Source organism: Triticum urartu, chromosome 4A (genome assembly GCF_056163025.1).
Source record: "Triticum urartu cultivar PI428250 chromosome 4A, HENAU_Tu73, whole genome shotgun sequence".
In the NCBI taxonomy this organism is placed as follows: Eukaryota; Viridiplantae; Streptophyta; class Magnoliopsida; order Poales; family Poaceae; genus Triticum; species Triticum urartu.
The window spans coordinates 327,834,037-327,856,436 of NC_141876.1; the positions used below are offsets into that span (position 1 = coordinate 327,834,037).

The 22,400-nt window shown below is 44.0% G+C and overlaps 1 protein-coding gene across 3 annotated transcripts; it reads right to left on the reverse strand.

The window, feature by feature from the left end:
- Nucleotides 1-8,460: 8,460 nt before the first annotated feature.
- On the reverse strand, nucleotides 8,461-13,678 carry LOC125553736 (uncharacterized). 3 transcript variants are annotated; one of them, XR_015601052.1, is made up of 4 exons: nucleotides 12,988-13,678; nucleotides 12,595-12,906; nucleotides 11,712-11,800; nucleotides 8,461-8,769 (listed from the first exon to the last, which is right to left on the reverse strand). XR_015601052.1 is itself a non-coding variant. In XM_048717462.2 (3 exons), exons 1-3 carry the CDS (start codon nucleotides 13,268-13,270, stop codon nucleotides 11,778-11,780), a joined length of 618 nt encoding a protein of 205 aa, XP_048573419.2. In that variant the 5' UTR covers nucleotides 13,271-13,678; the 3' UTR covers nucleotides 11,553-11,777. The 3 variants fall into 3 exon arrangements, 1 of the variants encoding a protein (XP_048573419.2); XR_015601053.1 differs by lacking the exon at nucleotides 8,461-8,769 and having other exon boundaries at nucleotides 11,553-11,800; nucleotides 12,988-13,282; nucleotides 13,367-13,678; XM_048717462.2 differs by lacking the exon at nucleotides 8,461-8,769 and having other exon boundaries at nucleotides 11,553-11,800.
- Nucleotides 13,679-22,400: the final 8,722 nt, after the last annotated feature.

Sequence of the window (22,400 nt, forward strand, 5' to 3'; positions counted from 1 at the left end):
GTGTCAAGTGCTTCATTCGGAATCTCCTTGTACATGTTGGACATGGAGTTGTGGTCCATCTTTTTCTTGGCATAAATGTCCAAGTCATCTGCTTGCTCCTCTGGGGCATTGATCAGCTTCGCCCATTCCTCAACAGTAGAGTGGTACCTCGTACCCTCAGACATCCATGCAATCCTCCCATCTGGATAAAAGTGAGCTGTGGAGTAGAACTGCATGATGAGTTCCTCGTTCCACTTTGTGAGCTTCTGCCCAACAAAGTCCTCTACTCCACATGCCTTGAAGCTGTCCTGAACTCCTGGGTAGTACTCTTCATTGTCCTTGATATAGGTCCAGTCGACCCATCTCATGTCACATACAATTAGCTTCTTGTCAAGTAGCACTGTCTCATAGAAATCCTGTTGCTCCTTGGTATGAAACCTGTAGTCCACTGCAGTCCTTCTCCTAGAAGCATATGGATCTGCTTCTCTCCATTTCCCGAGCCCTGAGTCTCTCCTGAGCTTCATATCCTCAGCCACAAGATGAGCATCGTTGTGGTCTGGGATCTTGGGCTTGAGCTTTCGAAGGACATTTTCTTCTTCTTCCTCTGCAACAGTCTCAGGCACTGGGGCCTTGTTCTTCTCAGTAGCTGGGATGCTTCTTGTGTTTCTCTTTGGTGCACTCTTAGGCTTAGATGCAGCCTTAGGTGCTTCCTTGGGCTTGGATGCAGCTCCCCCTTCTTCCTCCTCCTCTTCTACCATGATGGAGGCCTTCCCAAGCACTCTAGCCACAGTCTTCTTCACTCTTTCTTCCCTTTTCTTGCCCTCAGCTGCAACGGGCTCAATGGGAGCAGGCTTCTCAGTTGAGGCTCTAGCCTTTGACATGGGCTGCCTGCCTGCTGGCCTTTTGATTTTCAGGCCTGGCTTTGAGCCTTGAGCTGGCTCAACTCTCTTGGAAGTGGCCTCTTCCTCTGCCACATAGTCCTCATCTTCAGAATCTGAGGTTTTCTTCTTCCTTTGTCTCGTGGCAGCTTTAGGCAGGTTGCTGGGTGTGCTCCTGCTGCCATCATCTGAGGAACTTGAGGGGCTAGTGCCCTCACTCAGCTGCACTTGCTGCTCTGACAAGTTTTGGCTGTCACTCTGGTCTGACATGTTGCAAACTGACTACTGACCCTGTGAATAGATTATAGAGGAGATAGAGTGGATGAGCATCACAAAATGCAGAGATTTTTGCAAAAAGAATGATCCAAAAACTTAGTTTTAGTTTCCCACTGAAATCATCTCGGATCTACCGATTTTCAAACTCGGTGATACCGAAGCAGTTTTGGAACCTAAACTAGTGAACTCGGTAGGACCGAGTCACAGTTCGGTGGCACCGAGACTGCTAGGGTTTCACTGAGTTCAAAAATCGGTCACACTGATAAGTAATTCTCGGTCAGACCGAGTCTCACTTATGCAATGGCATAAGCCAAATCGGTGGGACCGAGTCTTTCAACTCGGTGGGTCCGAGATGGTTTCGGCGGAAACCTAAACCTAGAATTTTCGTATCAAACCTAATCTATGAGCGTTTTGACTGGATAGGAGTTTCTCAATCGTGGCAAGAATCAATACGATCACAATGTGCTAGGAATCAGATTGAGGAATAGCACAGAGATCAAGTCCATACCCTAGTTCGGCGGGGACTTGCTACAGCGGCAACGGCGGGGCAGAATTCCCGTTGACAGCGACGGAGACCAGCGACTGGAGGCTGCTGGCGGCGAGAAGACGATCCGGAGACCTCAAGGGCAGAGCAGGCTATCGCGCGGGCGAAGGGGTTCGGAGAAATTTCCAAATTTTGCCCGTGACTATATATAGCCCGACCCTGTCGGTGTGACCGAGTTGAACAACTCGGTGGCACCGAGATTCATAACTGCGTGTAGTTACTGAAACTCGGTGAGACCGAAAGGTTCAAACCGGTTGCACCGAGGTCGAAAACCTAGATCAACTTAATGATCTTGGTAGGACCGAAAGTGGAGTATCGGTCAGACCGAGAATCATAAAGAGGTTTTGGAAGTTTAAGTCTATGACGAATCGGGGACTCCGAGCGCTCCTCACACAGAGTGGTTCGAATCTGACTTGATCAAATTTTGTGATGCAGCATGAATAGAGTTTGAGACGAGAAAAGCATAGATAGCTAGAGGAGGTTCTTAGGCATTCTTGTCCATCCACTTGGCAAAAGAAGATAAAGCCAAACAATCAAAACAACAAGTGGATGTCCTCGAATGAGTAAAATATGCAACCAGCATGCTCACACGATAAGATAGCAAATGAAATATGTGGCAAAGCATGCACAACCAGTTCTAGCATCTATCAAGCAATTTGCGATGACTAGGTCATCTATATATGAGTATATTGACTTAGGAGTCAAGTGAGAACACTTGATCGTAGGTCATACTCATCGTTTAAGCTCAAGTGGGGTTACCACTTTTACATAAAGCATTGTTTTGTTCACATCTTTAGAGTTGCTTTAGCTCAAGTCTTAGAGTAAAGCTCCCCCTAGATGTGATATCCCCCCTAAGAGGGATGAACTAACCTTGGGTTTTGTCGATGATGACTTCATGTAGATATCGAAGATGTGGATGCTCAATGTTGATGTAGATCTCTTGGAGCTATCCATTTGAGTGAATTGCACTTTCAATACCTACATGGGTTAGTCCCACAAGGAACAAACAAGGATATCCATAGACATAGAGTGATGCACACAAAAGATGATGTCCATGAAAACTTTTAGGTTACCTTGTCCCTTGTCTTACCAACAAGAGGGTTTGTGACTCCTTGAACTAGTGCAAGATGTGGAAGTTGATTGCACTTGTTCTTGCCAAAATGATAAGAGTGAAGTATGTTGGCGGAGTCACCCTCAAGAACTCTCTAGTTCTTCTTCTTTTGGATCCACATCATCTTGATGGGAATCCTTGGAGTTGTAGTCGTACTTGATGAAGTGGAACTTGAAGAAGTCTTGGGAATCCACTTGACTAAGGTCTTAGGAGCTTCTTCAAATGCATCAATTTCCTCTTGAAGCTCGTAGTCTTGTGGTGGAAGATCATCTTGAGCTTGTGTCCCCTTGAAAGAAGTATACTTCTCTTGTTGAGGGACAAACTTTGTCTTGGGGTATTGATCTTCTTCCCACTCAACTCCATTGGCATTGAACTTTCGTTCAAAACCAATACCTTGATTCTTCCGGTGCATTCCTTGCTTGCGCACAATTTCCTCGAATTGCTTACTCCCGGCAAGGCTTTTGTACACTCCTTTCTCTATAATTCCCTTCAATAAGTTATTTTCTTGCTCAAGTGTAACTTGGCTAAGAGAATCATTAGTGGAATCAAGAGAACTACTAGAAGCAACAATATTGGATTTAGCATGATCATTGTTACTACTAGAGGAAGAATCTTTCTTGTTAGACTTGACTTGAGGCAAGTAAGTGGATAAGAGTAAACGCTTGGCAATGTAAGAAGAACTTTTCTTGCGGAGATCATCATTGATTGCCTTTAAGAACTCATGCTCTTGCTCAAGATTGAGCTTTTCAAAGCGTAGTTTCTCATGAGCTCTTGAAAGTTCTCGATGATCTTTGAAGATAGTGTCATGAGCTAACTTAAGAGTTTTTAGTTCTTTAGTTAGAGCCTCAATCTTCTCCTTATCATTGTCATTCATTTTATCTTGATTAGCATGATTAATAGGTCTTTCATCATAGTATTCATCACTAGAGTTGTCACCAAGCAAATCATCACCTAACAAGTCATCTTCATCACTATTGAAATCAACATACTCGGGGTGTGTTACCTTAGGACCTTTGGCCATGAAGCATCTTCCAATTCCTTCATTTGGTGAGTCAAATATGTCATAGGAGTTGGTTGACACAAGTGCTAGACCGACAACACCTTCATCTTGAGTATCTTCGGAGTCGGAGTGATAACTTCTCTCGGAGTGGCTATCGGAGTCGGAGCTGGATACCCATTCACCAACATGAGCTTGATGTCTTCGTCTTGTGTAGCTCCTTGATGATTTTTCCTTCCTTTCTGAATCCTTGCTTCTCCGTGAGTATCTTCGTTCATAACGATCATATCTACTCCTTCTCTCTCTTGGTGGTGATCCTTTGCTTCTTCTTTTTGGAGAATCTTCTCTTCTCTTGTAGGGAGCCGTACACTCATTGGAATAGTGTCCGGGTCTTCCACAATTGTAACAGTTTCGCTCTCGACTAGAAGATCTTTTGTCATTGTAGGACCTTGACTTGGAGCTTCTATCTTTGCTTCTACTCTTGTAGAACTTGTTGAAGTTCTTCACCATTAAGCTCAATTCTTCATTGAAGTCTTGTTTCTCACTTGATGATGTAGGGGCTTCACATGAGGCTTTATAGGCACCACTTAACTTGTTGTGAAGTTCCTCTTTATCCTTAAGTGACATCTCATGAGCAACAATTCTTCCAATCACTTTCGTTGGCTTGAGATCTTTGTAATTGGGCATCATTTGGATCAATGTGCACACGGTATCATATTTTCCATCCAAGGCTCTTAGGATCTTCTTGATGATGAATTTATCGGTCATCTCTTCACTTCCTAAGCCGGCAATCTCATTTGTGATGAGAGCAAGCCTAGAGTACATTTCAGCGACACCTTCACCATCCTTCATCTTGAACTTGTCAAGTTGGCTTTGAAGCACATCCAACTTGGATTCCTTGACGGAGTCGGTACCTTCGTGCATATCAATCAAAGTGTCCCAAATTTCCTTTGCATTCTCAAGGCGACTGATTTTGTTGAATTCTTCGGGGCACAATCCGTTGAAGAGAATATCACAAGCTTGAGCATTGTATTGCAACATCTTCAACTCATCCGCGGTAGCTTCACGGTTTGGTTCTCTCCCATCAAAGAAGTCACCTTGCAAACCAACACACACAATAGCCCAAACAGCGGGGTTATGTCCAAGAATATGCATTTTCATTTTATGCTTCCAACTAGCAAAATTAGTACCATCAAAGTAAGGACCTCTACGGTGATAATTTCCCTCGCTAGACGCCATACTCTCCTAGGTTGTGAAACCAAGGCTATGACCACCAAAAGCTATGGAGATCAAGCAAATGGAGACCAAAGCTCTGATACCACTTGTAGGATCGAAAGTATGTCTAGAGGGGGGTGATTAGACTACTTGACCAAATAAAAACTTAACCTTTTCCCAATTTTAGTTCTTGGCAGATTTTAGCTATTCTAGGACAAGTCAAGCAATCATCACACAATTCAAGCAAGCATGCAAAGAGTTTATGGGCAGCAGAAAGTAAAGCATGCAACTTGCGAGAATGTAAAGGGAAGGGTTTGGAGAATTCAAACGCTATTGGAGACACGGATGTTTTTCCCGTGGTTCGGATACGTGGTGCTATCCTACATCCACGTTGATGGAGACTTCAACCCACGAAGGGTAACGGTTGCGCGAGTCCACACAGGGCTCCACCCACGAAGGGTCCACGAAGAAGCAACCACCCACAAAGGGTCCACGAAGTAGCAACCTTGTCTATCCCACCATGGCCATCGCCCACGAAGGACTTGCCTCACTAGCGGTAGATCTTCAGGAAGTAGGCGATCTCCTTGCCCTTACAAACTCCTTGGTTCAACTCCACAATCTTGTCGGAGGCTCCCAAGTGACACCTAGCCAATCTAGGAGACACCACTCTCCAAGAAGTAACAAATGGTGTGTAGGTAATGAACTCCTTGCTCTTGTGCTTCAAATGATAGTCTCCCCAACACTCAACTCTCTCTCATAGGATTTGGATTTGGTGGAAAGAAGATTTGAGTGGAAAGCAACTTGGGAAGGCTAGAGATCAAGATTCATATGGTAGGAATGGAATGTCTTGGTCTCAACACATGAGTAGGTGGTTCTCTCTCAGAACATATGAGTTGGAATGATGTGTGTGTTCTGATGGCTCTCTCTGAATGAGAAAGAGGTGGAGGGGTATATATAGCCTCCACACAAAATCCAACCGTTACACAGTTTTCCAATCTCGGTGGGACCGAATCAATAAACTCGGTCGGACCGAAAATGTAAACCTAGTGACCGTTAGTGATTTCGGTGGGACTGACATGCAACTCGGTAGGACCGATTTGGTTAGGGTTTGGGCATAACGTAATCTCGGTGAGACCGATTACACAAACTCGGTGAGACCGAATTTGGTAATTAGCTAACCAGAGAGTTGGTCAGGCAAACTCGGTGGGACCGATTTGCTCTTTCGGTGAGACCGAGTGGAACTCGGTGAGACCGAAAAGTTACAAAGGGGAAACACTGAGTTTACATTGCAATCTCGGTGGGACCGATTCACTCTTTCGGTGGGACCTAAAAGTTACGAAAGGGAAACAGAGAGTTTGCAACCCCATCTCGGTGGGACCAAGATCCTTATCGGTAGAACCGAATTGCTAGGGTTTGGCAGTGGCTAATGACAAGTGAAACTCGGTGGCGCCGGATAGGAAGAATCGGTAGGACCGAGTTTGGCTTTGAGTTTAGGTCATATGTGGATATGGGAAAGTAGTTGAGGGTTTTGGAGCATATCACTAAGCACATGAAGCAAGAGGCTCATTAAGCAACACCTCATCCCTCCTTAATAGTATTGGCTTTTCCTAAAGACTCAATGTGATCTTGGATCACTAAAATATAAAATGAAGAGTCTTGAGCTTTTGAGCTTGAGCCAATCCTTTGTCCTTAGCATTTTGAGGGTTCCACTTTCACATCCATGCCATGCCAATCATTGAGCTCTCCTGAAATAATCATCTTGGAATAGCATTAGCTCAATGAGCTATATGTTGTTATGAATTACCAAAACCACCTAGGGATAGTTGCACTTTCAAAATCATTAATGGTGGTACGCAAGATGCGATAGGATAAAGATATACAACTATGTGAAATTGCGTAAACCGGAGGCTGATACAATAATGAATGACAAGGTCATATCGGAACAAGGGTATACACATTTTGTTAAAGCGGACTATCACAACGGATGTAAAAGGGTTTTCCGGTTTACCAGGGGACTAATGGTATGTGATAGATTGTTTTTACAAAGGTAAACCGCCTGTGTGGTAAAGAGGATACAGATCCTAGGTAAAATGACTAAGTAAGGGGAAACAAGTTCCGCAAGAGGACGTGGAAATTTTGGATCTACTGAAAGACAGGAAAGCAAAAATATTTTGACCTAAAAAGGGTTGGACCCAAAGCAGTTCGTAATGCTTCAGATCGGTTTTTCACATACAAAGGGTTTGTTGTGGTAGCGGAAAGTAAGATATTACAGGCAATATATCAAGCTTGAAGTTTTTAATCCATAGATAAGGAGGAATAGAGCCGCACTGGAGCCTTGATGAACTTTGATAAACTGCGAAGAATGAAGGAACCCTTAAAATATCTACAAAGGGGGAAAGGGAAAGACTTACAGAGGATGAAGCAACAAAGGAGCGCCATAGCTTTCTGGCACAACCAGGTTGATGCAGCGGCCGGCGGAGGAATCGTGGCAAAGCTCGGTGGCAGCGGCGGTGCTCAGTGATAGAGATGTCGCAAGGAGGAAGAAGAGGGAAACGGAGACGAGGGGGAAAAGAGAGGGGCCCATGGTCCTATTTATAAGGTGAGCCGATAAGTGACAGGTGCGTAAATCGAGGAGCTGGAAATGGATAGTTAATAAGGATGACGCCTCGAGGGTTGAATATTCATTAATGAAGGGTATCTTCGGCTTCAACAGGTAGATGACGTCATAACGATTTACTGCGGATTTAAAGGATGACGTCACATCGATTTACCAGATTTATACAAAGGTGCCAAAGCAAGACTTTTTCTAAGTCTTGGAGATTGACATGAACAGGTTCAAATCAATCTGGGGCCTAATGTTGGGGATATGGTTACTAGAGGTAAACCAGCTAGGCGTGGCCGGGTTAGCTCCATGAAGATTGAAGCCAATGAAGATGAGCAGATATTGGCGCTTTACGAAGGCCCAAGGCCCAAAGGTGGGTTAAAGCCTGTAGATGTGAACCGATTTTTATTATATAAACTTGTATTGTAAGTTAGAGGAATAGAGAGCGAGCCGAACACCTCTATGATCCGGCCTCGGGACTCTGTAAACCGCCGGGTGTCAACCCGTGTATATAAAGGGACGACCCGCCGCGGTTTGAGGACAAGAAACAACAACTCGAGAGCCAGGCAAAGCGGATTCGCTCCCTGGTCATCGAAACCCTAGCAATACCAATCACAACTAGACGTAGGCTTTTACCTTCATCGAAGGGGCCGAACTAGTATAAAACCCCTCATGTCCCCTTGTCCGGTTTAACCTCTTTAAGCTAACCCGTTGCGATAGCTCCACAACTAAGTCCTTTCATGAGGACATCTGCCGTGACAAACCCACGTCAGCGCCCAAGATGCAATTCTATCTCAATCACGTGATGAATTCATGATTGGGGCACAATCGCATTTCGAGCGCATGGCAAGGTGGATATCATTACAACATACCATGTACTGAACATATGAGAATACAAGATAAAGGCTTACACTCGCCACAAGCTACAACATGAATACAACAGTTCATCAATACATAGCAATCATCATACAGAAGAGCGAGATCTGACTACGGATGAAATCAAACGGAAAAGAAGAACGACATCCACCCTTCTAATCCCGGGCTCCCCGACCCAGAACCTATCCCTTGATCGAAGAAGAAGAAGTAGAAGAACTCCAAAATAAGTAAACATCGCTCTCACGTCATGATCATCGTGTTACCTGTACCTGCAACTGTCGTTGTAGTAACCTGTGAGGCACGAGGACTCATCAATCCCATTACCACGGGTATCAAGACTAGAAAAGCTTAATGGGTATGAAATGGATAAGTGGTGAGGTTGCAGCAGCAATAAGCATTGTATGGTGGCTAACTTATGAGTACAAGAATAAGATGAGAAACTACGCAACGACCACAAACTAGTAATGATCAAGAAGTGATCCTGGACTACTTATGTTCAAACATAACCCAAACCGTGTTCTCTTCCCGAACCTTGTCGAAAAGAGACAGTCATGGTTACACACACGATTGGTGTATTTCAATGGAGTTTACTTCAAGTTCACTACAACCGGATGTTAACAAATTCCCATCTGTCACATAACCGCGAGCACGGCTCTCGAAAGTTTAAACCCTGCAGGGGTGTCCCAACTTAGCCCACGACAAGCATACGATCCACGGAGACAATCCTCCATCTCGAGACCCTTGACAATGGTAAAACAAAACCAGCAAGACCACCCGGTGCGTCGATACCCTGATAGGAGCCGTGCGTATCTCGTTCTTAGGACAACACCGTCTATGCTAAGTGGACGATAGCCAAATACCTCGAGTTGCCCTGAGGTGGCACCGCCGACTGCTAGGTAAGTGGACCAACACTCATGCGGAGCACTGGCCCGGGGGGGGGGAGGGTGGGTTGATTAAGAGACCTCGGGGGCCGGCATGTCCCTATGCAAGTTTTAGTTGTTATTAGGAAAATGGTAAAATCAATGTTGGGCTTTGCTGGAAGAGTTTAATTCAAAGCGAACTGTCAAGAGGGGCCCATAAACCCTCACCGTGTTAGGGACGCAAAATCAAGGAACATAACACCGGTATGACAGAAACTAAGGCGGCAAGAGTGGAACAAAACACCAGGCAAAAGGCCGGGCCTTCCACCCTTCACCAAGTATATAGATGCATTAAATAAATAAGAGATATTGTGATATCCCATGATATCCATGTCCCAACATGGAACAACCTGCAACTGCACCTGCAACTAGCAACGCTGTAAGAGGGGTTGAGCAAATAGGTAACATAGCCAAACAACGGTTTGCTAGGATGGTGGAAAAGGTTAGATGCTATCATGGCAATTTGGGAGGCTTGATAAACAAGTGGTAGGTAGCGCGACATAGCGATAGCATCGAGACGACTAGCATAGCAAAGATAGTAGTGAGATCGAAGGTGTTGGGGAACGTAGTAATTTCAAAAAAATTCCTACGCACACACAAGATCATGGTGATGCATAGCTACGAGAGGGGAGAGTGTCGTCCATGTACCCTCGTAGACCGTTAAGCGGAAGCGCTATGACAATACGGTTGATGTAGTCGTACGTCTTCATGATCGTCCGATCCTCAGCACCGAACGTACGACACCTCTGCGTTCAGCACACCTTCAACTCAGTGACGTCCCGCGAACTCACGATCTAGTAGAGCTTGGGGAAGAGTTTCATCAGCACGACGACGTGATGACGATGTTGATGAAGCTACCGCAGTAGGGCTTCGCCTAAACACCGCTACAGTATGACCGAGGTGGATTATGGTGGAGGGGGCACCGCACACGGCTGGAGAGATCTCAATGATCAACTTGTGTGTCTAGAGGTGCCCCCCTGCCCTCGTATATAAAGGAGCAAGGGGGGAGAGGCGGCCGGCCAGGAGGAGGTGCGCCAGGAGGAGTCCTACTCCCATTGGGAGTAGGACTCCCTCCTTTCCTAGTTGGAATAGGAGAAGGGGGAAGGAGGAAGGAGAGAGGAAGGAAAGGGGGGCGCCGCCCCCCTTCCTTGTCCAATTCGGACAAGAGGGAGAGGGGGCACGCGGCCTGCCCTGGCAGCCCCTCCTCTCTTCCAGTAAGGCCCATCATGGCCCATTAAACCCCCCCGGGGGGAGGGTCCGGTAACCCCCGGTACTCCGGTAAAATCCCGATTTCACCCGGAACACTTCCAGTATCCAAATATAGGCTTACAATATATAAATCTTTATGTCTCGACCATTTCGAGACTCCTTGTTATGTCCGTGATCACATCCGGGACTCCAAACTACCTTCGGTACATCAAAACATATAAACTCATAAAACCGATCGTCACAGAACTTTAAGCGTGCGGACCCTACGGGTTCGATAACTATGTAGACATGACCGAGATACGTCTCCGGCCAATAACCAATAGCGGAACCTGGATGCTCATATTAGTTCCTACATATTCTACGAAGATCTTTATCGGTCAAACCGCACAACACTATACGTTGTTCTCTTTGTCATCGGTATGTTACTTGCCCGAGATTCGATCGTCGGTATCCAATACCTAGTTCAATCTCGTTACTGGCAAGTCTCTTTACTCGTTCCGTAATACATCATCCCGTAACTAACTCATTAGTTATCATGCTTGCAAGGCTTATAGTGATGTGTATTACCGAGAGGGCCCAGACATACCTCTCCGACAATCAGAGTGACAAATCCTAATCTTGATCTATGCCAACTCAACAAGTACCATTGGAAACACCTGTAGAGCACCTTTATGATCACCCAGTTACGTTGTGACGTTTGGTAGCACACAAAGTGTTCCTCCGGTATTTGGGAGTTGCATAATCTCAGTCATAAGAATGTGTATAAGTCATGAAGAAAGCAATAGCAGTAAACAAACAATCAAGTGCTAAGCTAACGGGATGGGTCAAGTCAATCACATCATTCTCCTAATGATGTGATCCCATTGATCAAATAACAACTCATGTCAATGGTTAGGAAACTTAACCATCTTTGATCAATGAGCTAGTCAAGTAGAGGCATACTAGTGACACTATGATTGTCTATGTATTCACACATGTATTATGTTTCCGGTTAATACAATTCTAGCATGAATAATAAACATTTATTATGAAATAAGGAAATAAATAATAACTGTATTATTGCCTCTAGGGCATATTTCCTTCACAAGGTGACGGTCATCTTGCCTGAAATCCCGCTAGGAAGAAGACCGAATCCATGAAGAAGACGAACCAACATAGTCGAATGGATCCTCACAATCGCAATGTAACCAGAACTATCAAGGAGAAGCACAACCGGAAAGAAGCAAATGACATAGTAAACAACCATCACATAAACATGGAATGATGCACAATCAAGTATGATGCATGTCCATTTAATGAGGCATGGCATGGCAAAGTGCACAAACAATACTACAAGTTAAGTGGAGCTCAATATGTAACGAGTTACATATTGATGAAACACCACATTTGAATTATTTAGTTTGCTCTCGTTTAATTACCCAACAATATTAAATGTTATTAAACATGGCAAGGGGTGAAGCATAATAAAACTACCTATCCAGGCAAGTTTAAATGAGGCCGAAACAACAAGCAACAATTCCGGAAAATCCTCATGTCCATATTTTGAATTTGGTATTGTTCTTCCCTAAACCATATTTTATTGTTTTTAACATGCAAAGTAAGTGCACCATGTTAATATATGAATTTTTCTACCCCATTTACATATAAAGTTTATTTAATTTGGAGCTACGGTTATTAAGTTAAGGAATACATCATTTTAGCATGTCATTTATACAAATTAATGCAAACAACAAGTTAAACATTTTTAACATGGATGAAAGCAGCACATTGTGAAACTAGATGAAATTCTATGCATTTTACATATATAAAACATTTTAATCCGATGCACGGTTTGTGATATATTAAATGCATGATCTAGAGGGACTTTTGTGTAAAACTGGTAATTCCAGGAATGATAGACAAAATCGTCCAGAGCAGGAAAAAACACATCGGGCCGAAACTAGCTGGCCCAACTGTGCACAAAGTGGGTGCTGGATCTGGTGCTTACCATGGGCCCAGGCCCAGGTCGGTGGAGATGGGAGCTGGGCCACGGTCAACGGGCGAAGGGGAGATGGCCCAGGCACGTGGAGGTGGTCGCGGTCAACACCGTCAGCCTCTCGCTCCTGAAGACATGGCGAGGCGACGACTCTAGCACCTTGGAGGTGGACTGCGGGCGACAGCAGCGCATGAAGTGGGACGGCGAAGGCGCAACAGCGACGAAACTTGGGGGAGGCGGCGGAGACGAGCGGATCCAGGCGCGTGACGGCGTTCTCCGGCAAGGTGGCGTGCGGGCGGAGCTGTAGGAGGCGGCGCATGTTCTCTGTTCAATCGACAGAGAAGGTTTCAGAGAGGGAAAGAAATCGGGGAGGAAACAGGGAGGCCACGAGGGGGGCTTGCTGACCGACGGCAACACAGCGGCAGGGTGAGCGGCGCGGGGACTTGGAGCTCGGGGAGGAAACATGGCGGCTCGGGCATCCATGTTGGCTGCTGGCGGTACACCACTCGGAGAAGACGAGGCCATGCACAGTGGTGCACGATGCAGGGAGGAAGGCAGCAGGGGAATGGTGGTGTCTTGGCTCGGAACTACCGGATCCAAGCAGGAAGGAGGCGTGGGCATCAGGGATGGATGGATCAAGCGCCGGGCGAGGACTAGGCGAGGTCCGATGGCATGGGACGATGTTCATGGTGTGGTACTCCTGCAAGGGAACACGGGGAAGAGAGAGAGGTTAGAGTAGAGAGTGAAGAAGAACGGGGGGAAGGATGGCGTGAGGAGGCCAAGCCTGCTGGAGGTCGTTGCCGGCGGCGACAGCGCTCCTGCTCGGGGCCTCAAACAACTTCACGATCCAAGGGGATCGAGGGGAGGAGAGGTAGGCTTCGGGCGCCTAGGGAAGAAGCAGCGGAGGAGCTCGGGAGGTGGCTGCTGCGGGTAGGAGCGGTGGCGGAAATCAAGGATGGTCAGAGCGAGGTGGATCAAAGGGCGTGCTGGTTGGCCTGGTGCTGAAAATGAGGGACGGGGAGAGTGGATGCGGGTTGGATCCCGAGGAAGAGGAGTGGCGGCGGCGAGGAGTGTTGGTGGATTGGACAGGATAGGTTAGGGTTTGACTTTTTAAATAGGTAGGGTGGCTAGACTAGGGGCTAAAAGGACCCTCTAATTTAGATCAGACGGTTGAGATAATTAGGTTGGGGGAGTCCAATGAAGAAAACAAAGATATCTTTGGGGATGTTTGGGGATGATCCGGACCCATTAGCCATGACCATGCAGTTCGGGTACGGAGAGGTTTTGGACGTGCACGCGAGGGGGGCTGAGAGAGGCCGACAAAGACAAGCGGGCCTGACAAAAGGTCAATGGAGACGAAGCGAGAAGCGGCAACTACGAGCAGATGCAAGTTTTGAAAACAATGATGGCAACAGAGTGCCAATGCAATGCAGATGATGCGATGATGAATGCAACAAACAAATAATTAACACAGTTGACACGCAAAACATGGAAGGCATCTGGAGAGTCGGTCTCGGGTCGTCACAACACTCCCCCACTTACAAGAGATCTCATCCCGAGATCTAAGGATGGCACCGGAGAGAAGTGGAATAGGTAAAACAAAGTTGCTTCTTTGACAAACGAGTGAAACCACGAGCCGAGGTTGAACAAATTGAAAGAAAGAATACCATTGAGATGAACAGGATTGCAAACAGTCCGTTGGACAAGAGGAAAAAGGAATACGACGAGAACCAAGAGCTCGAGGGAGAAGTTAGGCTTTGAAATCACTCCGGTAGAAAGGAGAAGGAAAACTTGATAAGATGAAAAGAACTTGAAAAGAGAACACCACACTCTGGTTAAATGGATAAGCAAGGAAAAAACATGATCTTGGCAAAACGAGATGATGGAACGAAGAGAGCAACATCACAATGCCTCCGGAAGAAATGAAAGAATGGAATGGAATGAACGGAGAAAATAACAACATAGTGTACCACCAAGAACTTGAAAGAGCATGCTTACGAGAAATGCTGGAACGGAGTTGTTGGATTATCAACAACGAAAGGATATGATCCTCGTGGGCTTATGGAGACATCTCAAAACTTGAGGTGAAATTCTGCCACTAACGGAAACAATTGCTTGCTTTGAGATGAATGAGGAGATGAACACTTCTTTCGCCAAGATGTAGGAGAAAACTTGAATCATTGTTAAGCACCACAATTAGCAACATTCTTTAGGGAAGGCTTTAGGTGAAATATAACCCAAGATAACTCCAACAAAGAAATTGTTGGGTTGAAAAGGTCTCATGAACGAAGGGAAAATGATGGGTTTAAATATCTCATTCTTGATAACTTGTGAATCATGGAACGCGAAGAGAAATTGTCAAGAATGACATAACACCACCTCGAAAGATAAGATAGAAAGAATTGCACTTCAAAATGCAAGATGAAGAATGCTTGAGCTCCTCCAACAAGAATCTTGAACAACACTTCGAGAATGAATTAAATCCTTGATGAACCACCATGAAGAACCTCTTGGAAGATCTCCGGAAAGAAATGATTATGGAGAAGAATTGGAGGTTGAAGAGAACCAGAATTGAAGCCTTGCAATGATTTATATGGAGCTTCGCGACGAGATAACCGAGAGATCTTGGAACTCCGGGAACAAAAGATGAACAACTTAGAACTGAGAAATTGATATCATGAACGAACTCCGGAAGAAGGAATTAAATCACCCTGATGAAATAAGAATAAGAATTATGTCATGCTTACCCTTCATCAACTTAAATTGATGACAAGCAATAGATTGGCATGCCACTTATTCTCATTGAAAAAGATTAAGGAGAGATATAGCGCAAACTTGGGAAAGTCTTCAACGAACCGCCGGTAGGACTTTGAAAAGAACAAATGAATTGATACGAACACAAGGGAAAATAAATCTTGAACGAACCGCCGTAAGAATTAAAAAGAACGGATGAAGATCCTTAAGGGAATTCAGATACGGGAGAAAGAAGAGATCATGAACTGATTAGAGGATACTTGAGCGAAGCACCAGAAGAATTGGAGATGAATGAAGAGGCATCAATTTCGAATAATTGGATAACGAAGCCGAATGAGAAGGGAGAGAAATCTTGAATGCAACACTAGAAGAATTGGAGAACAAGAGCTAAAAGCTGAGAATGGGTAATATTCAGAAATGATGGCCTTCAAATGATCGTGAAAGGAAAGCAACTCCTGAAATGCGTCGGATGGTTGAAAAGAATTCTTACAATCGAAAACAATTATGAGAGGACAACATCAAGCTTGAACTACGCATCTTTGGAAGAACGGGTAAGGATTTAAGAGGAACTCTTCTTCGGTATTCAAAATCCAAGAATGACAACGAGAAACACCACCCTAAATTGTTGAGGCACTCCGGAATGAAGAATAGAAAGGTTGAACCAACGATGAAAAGAATTTGAAAGATCTTGGAGAAAGACATATGACTGATGATACTTCATTCTTACGTCACACCTTGAAAGGAATTTGGGAATAACTCCAAAAAATTAGAAGAGTCGGGTAAGATCCTGGGAAAAGACCTGTGGGTTAGGGCCCACTCAAAATAAAACACCGTTGAACGATTTTAAAAGAGAGATTGCACCAGTTGAATTAAATGGCTTGAATAGATAACAATCTCGAAATAGGTTGAACTGATTAAGAATTGAAATACGAATCTTCTGAGATATCTTCAGCACTCTGAAACAAATGAATAGTGAGAGGTGAATGATTAGGGGGTGCACCGGCATGGAAAAACATTTGAAACAAGGAAAGGGATATGATCAACATCAATGCTTGAATTGAATCCACCAGAGAAGAAACAAGAAAGAAGGACGATGAACTTGAAACTGTTGCACATCTTCACGAGAGATCACCGGTTAAGAATATTGAAGGAAAATAATGAAAAGACTTCACACAATAAATGGACACTTGATTAAGTATTCTGGCTCCATGAAGAAAAAGGGTGGGAGGGTGGGAAAATAAAGGCAACTTGGGATGGATGAAACGAATGTTGTTGAGAAAACTGAGAATTGATCTTGTGAATGTTGAAATGATTGAATCCACTTGAAGAGAAGGACGCCAGTTGGAAAAGAATTAACATGACAACCTCGATGATCAAGAAGGATTAGTACTCACATAGAAGTATGAGAACACCGCTTAGGAAAGGTATGGAGTCAACACTTGACATAGAAGTAACTTGAATACCACAACTCAAAACAAAACAAAGGATTGGCTTGGGGAATAAGCTGAAAAAAATACATAACCCCTCATGCATTTGTTGGAAGGATATCCTAGGCAACTACTTGAATTCCCACCTAAGAACTCCCGAAACTTTCTGGTTATGCAATCTGGTGTTGGGGATACAGGGAGGCACAAATATCTCACACAACTAACAAATCCTACACTCCAATTGTATCCATCCGTCAACACATAACCAAGAAAACCTCGGAAATTATGTACCTTAGACCTTCAAAAACATCCGATATACTAGATGTGGCAATACATCTGATCGCTCTCCCCAGTACTGGGTGTCATCAAACTACTCTCACCACAAATAGTATAGAAGCATTTTCGATGTCGGCGTCCTCTGGTATTCCGAAACGAAATGATAAGCACTGTGACAAAAGCACCTTGGAGCTCAACTCCCCGGGACACTGCCACAACCCCTAAATGTCAGGAGGCACCAAGACAGAATTCCCGTCACAATGATATCGGACCGATTCCCAAATACCTGCGTGTTCCTAAAAAAATTTGAGTGAAAAGGAGGAGAGTGAAGTCAAAGCATCTATGTCACGAGTCCTCACCAGAGCGACGAAGGGGATAAGGAGTAAAAAGAATTCCTACTCTCTGATATATAACTAGACTCAAAATAGTTTTTTGCTTCTAGACTCAACAACGTCAGCGGTTCGATCAAGCAGGGGCTCCTAAGGTCCATAAGGATCTGATACCAACTTGTAGCGCCCAAGATGCGATTCTATCTCAATCACGTGATGAATTCATGATTGGGGCAGAATCGCATTTCGAGCGCATAGCAATGTGGATATCATTACAACATACCATGTACTGAACATATGAGAATACAAGATAAAGGCTTACACTCGCCACAAGCTAGAACATGAATACAACAATTCATCAATACATAGAAATCATCATACAGAAGAGCAGGATCTGACTACGGATGAAATCAAACAAAAAAGAAGAACGACATCCACCCTGCTAATCCCAGGCTCCCCGACCCGGAACCTATCCCTTGATGAAAGAAGAAGAAGAAGAACTCCAAAACAAGTAAACATCACTCTCATGTCATGATCATCGCGTTACATGTACCTGCAATTGTCGTTGTAGTAATCTGTGAGACACGAGGACTCAGCAATCCCATTACCACGGGTATCGAGACTAGCAAAGCTTAATGGATATGAAATGGATAAGTGGCGAGGTTACATCAGCAATAAGCATTGTATGGTGGCCAACTTACGAGTACAGAATAAGATGAGAAACTACGCAACGATCGCAAACTAGTAATTGTAAGTGCATCTAGTGCCACCCCTAGTTGGTTTTGGAGTATTGATGACAAACCTGGTTGAGGAACTAATGTGTTTGTGAGAATTGCAGGATAACACAGGTAGTAGTCCCTCATTGATTCAGTTTTCCTACCGGAGATAACCCCTAAAAATGTATGAAGACATTGAAGACAAAGGTGGTATGTGAAGATATTCACATTGAAGACTATGACAAGAGAAGACATCGCGTGAAGACTATGGAGCGCGAAGACTTAGCTGTTTCGTTGTTTCCTTTTCTTGTTTGTTGAGTCATAGGAACCACCGTACTGTTAAGTGGGGTCCCAGTGAACAAAGTCAGAGTGACTGAAGTGATGCTTAACCAAAATCCTATGTCTTCGAGCGAAGACTATGAGAGCAAATCTTATCCAGACCTGGATGAGTCAGCTTTACTTGTAGCCCAAGTAAAGTTGCCGCGTGTGTTTGAAATCTGACCGTTGGAACACATGTCAGTTCCTTAGTGACCCAGGGTCATTTCGGACAAATCAGGTCGGGTTGCCTAGTGGCTATAAATAGCCCCCCTACACCATAAATTGGTTGGCTGCTCAGAGTTAGTGCACGGCTTTTGTCGTTTGAGAGAAACCCACCTCGAAGCCTTTGAGAGAGAAATCCTTGCGAGGACAAAGCCCTAAACACCCAGAGCCAAAGAGTGTTAGGCATCACTGAAGTCTTCCTATCTGTGTGATCTGAAGACTTGTTACACTTGAGGACTATGAATCCTCTAGCCGGTTAGGCGTCGTGTTCTGAGCATCCAAGAGTCATTATGGATCGCCGGTGAACGAAGTCTATGAAGGTTTGGAAGTCTACCTTGAAGACTTACCAGATTAATTGGGCGAGGACTGGGTGTCCTTAGCTCAAGGGGAATAAGGTGAAGACGCGGTCTTCTGAGTTGAATCTCAACCTCCCTAACCAGACGTACAGTTGTCACAGCAACTGGAACTGGTCCAACAAATCATTCTCTTCTACGAGCAACTGGTTCTATCCTTCCCATCTCCTTATTTACAGTTGGTCCTTGTGAAGTCATTGCCTATTTGCATTATCTATTTGTCTTCACTGTGTGACTGCTTGTTCTGATTGGCTTCATACTGTCTTCCATCCTAATCCATACTGCCTAGCTGCTATTAGTCTTTGTGCTTTCACTTCATTGAATACTTGACTATGGCTTGCCTAGTGTAGTCTACTGATATGTCTCCAACGTATCTATAATTTTTGATTGCTCCATGCTATATTATCTACTGTTTTGGACTATATTGGGCTTTATTTTCCACTTTTATATTATTTTTGGGACTAAACTATTAACCGGAGGCCCAACCCAGAATTGTTGTTTTTTTGCCTATTTTAGTGTTTCGGAGAAACGGAATATCAAACGGAGTCCAAACGGAATAAACCTTTCTGGAACGTGATTTTCTTCCCGAATATGACCCATGAGACTTGGACCCTACGCCAAGGAAGCTTCGAGGTGGGCACGAGGTAGGGGGCGCGCCCTATACCCCCAGGCGCGCCCCCACCCTCGTGGGCCCACCGAAGCTCCACCGACGTACTTCTTCTTCCTATATATACCTATGTACCCCCAAACGAACAGAAGGGGAGCCAAAAACCTAATTCCACCGCCGCAACTTTCTGTATCCACGAGATCCCATCTCGGGGCCTATTTCGGAGCTCCGCCGGAGAGGGTCGTCATCACGGAGGGCTTCTACACTATCATAGCCTCTCCGATGAAGTGTGAGTATTTTACCTCAGACCTTCGGGTCCATAGTTAGTAGCTAGATGGCTTCTTCTCTCTTTTTGGATCTCAATACAAAGTTCTCCCCCTCTCTTGTGGAGATCTATTCGATGTAATCTTTTTCTTTTTGCAGTGTGTTTGTTGAGACCGATGAATTGCGGGTTTACGATCAAGTCTATCTATTAATAATATTTGAATCTTCTCTGAATTCTTTTATGCATGATTGGTTATCTTTGCAAGTCTCTTCGAATTATCCGTTTGGTTTGGCCAACTAGATTGGTAGTTCTTGCCATGGGAGAAGTGCTTAGCTTTGGGTTCGATCTTGCGGTGTCCTTTCCCAGTGACAGAAGGGGCAGCAAGGCACGTATTGCATCGTTGCCACCGAGGATAACTAGATGGCGTTTATTTCATATTGCATGAATTTATCTCTCTACTTCATGTCATCTTGCTTAAAGCGTTACTCTATTTTTAACCTAATAATCTAGATGCATGCTGGATAGCGGTCGATGAGTGGAGTAATAGTAGTAGATGCAGAATCGTTTCGGTCTACTTGTCACGGGCGTGATGCCTATATACATGATCATGCCTAGATATTCTCATAACTATGCTCAATTTTGTCAATTTCTCAACAGTAATTTGTTCACCCACTGTAGGATACTTATGCTCTTGAGACAAGCCACTAGTGAAACCTATGGCCCCTGGGTCTATTCTCATCATATCAATCTCCATCACTTTAATCTTGCTTTGCTTTTTTACTTTGCCTTTTACTTTTCACTTTGCATCTCTATACCAAAAATACCAAACATATTATATCTATCAGATCTCACTCTCGTAAGTGACCGTGAAGGGATTGACAACCCCTAATCGCATTGGTTGCGAGTAGCTATCGTTTTGTGCAGGTACGAGGGACTTGAGCGTGGCCTCCTACTGGATTGATACCTTGGTTCTCAAAAACTGAGGGAAATACTTACGCTACTCTGCTGCATCATCCTTTCCTCTCGGGGAAATCCAACGCAAGCTCAAGAGGTAGCAAGAAGAATTTCTGGCGCCATTGCCGGGGAGTCTACGCAAAAAGTCAACATACCAAGTACCCATCACAATCCCTATCTGTCGCATTACATTATTTGCCATTTGCCTCTCGTTTTCCTCTCCCCCACTTCACCCTTGCCGTTTTATTCGCCCTCTCCTTCTCCCTCTCTCTCTCTATCCTCCCTCTCTATTTGCCTCTTTTTGCCCGCTTGCTTTTTGTTTGCTCATGTGTTGAATTGCTTGTTTGTCACGATGGCTCAACCGAGATTTGGTGATCTTCAGCTTAAAAGGTTAGAGGAGATCGAAAACAATGTTAGGAAGTTTATGGTTTTGCAATTTGAGCATAATAATTTCTTTAGAAACAAGCTTAAGGAACAAAAAAGTTTTATGAGTTATATGAATAAAGAGCTTGATGATATGTCTAAAGAATTTGATGGTATAAGATCCCAAATTGCTCGTCTAGAAAAGATGACTGCTGAAATTTCGGATATGCAAGCCACTTTAGTCAATAAGATGGCCGGTAAACTGAATTCCTATGAAAATCAAGATGAAGATCTAAAAGTTATTGATGTGTCTCCTATTAAATCTTTGTTTTGCAATATGAATCTTGATGAAACTGAATATGATCTTCCTTTACCTAGAAGGCGTTCTAAAAATTCGGAGTATTTAGATCTTTATGATGAAATTGATGAAAGTGGGATTGAAAGAAATAAAAATCTAGATGTTTCTAAACCCACTATATTGGATTTAAAGGAATTTAATTATGAAAGTTGCTCTTTAATTGATTGTATTTCCTTGTTGCAATCCGTGCTAAATACTCCACATGCTTATAGTCAAAAGAAAGCCTTCACCGAACATATTGTTGATGCCTTGATGCAATCTTATGAATAAAAACTTGAGTTGAAAGTTTCTATCCCTAGAAAACTCTATGATGAGTGGGAACCAACTATTAAAATTAAAATTAAAGATCATGAGTTTTATGCTTTGTGTGATTTGGGTGCTAGTGTCTCTACTATTCCCAAGACTTTGTGTGATTTGCTAGATTTCCGTAATCTTGATGATTGCTCTCTAAACTTACATCTTGCGGATTCCACTATTAAGAAACCTATGGGAAGAATTAATGATGTTCTTATTGTTGCAAATAGGAATTATGTGCCCGTAGATTTCATTGTTCTTGATATAGATTGCAATCCTTCTTGCCCTATTATTCTTGGTAGACCTTTCCTTAGAACGGTTGGTGTGATTATTGATATGAAGGAAGGGAATATTAGATTTCAATTTCCATTAAAAAAGGGCATGGAACAATTTCCAAGAAAGAAAATAAAATTGCCATATGAAACTATCATGAGAGCCACTTATGGATTGCCTACCAAAGATGGCAATACCTAGATCTATTCTCGCTTTTATGCCTACCTAGGGGCGTTAAACGATAGCGCTTGTTGGGAGGCAACCCAATTTAATTTTATTCCTTGCTTTTTGCTCCTGTTTAGTAATGAA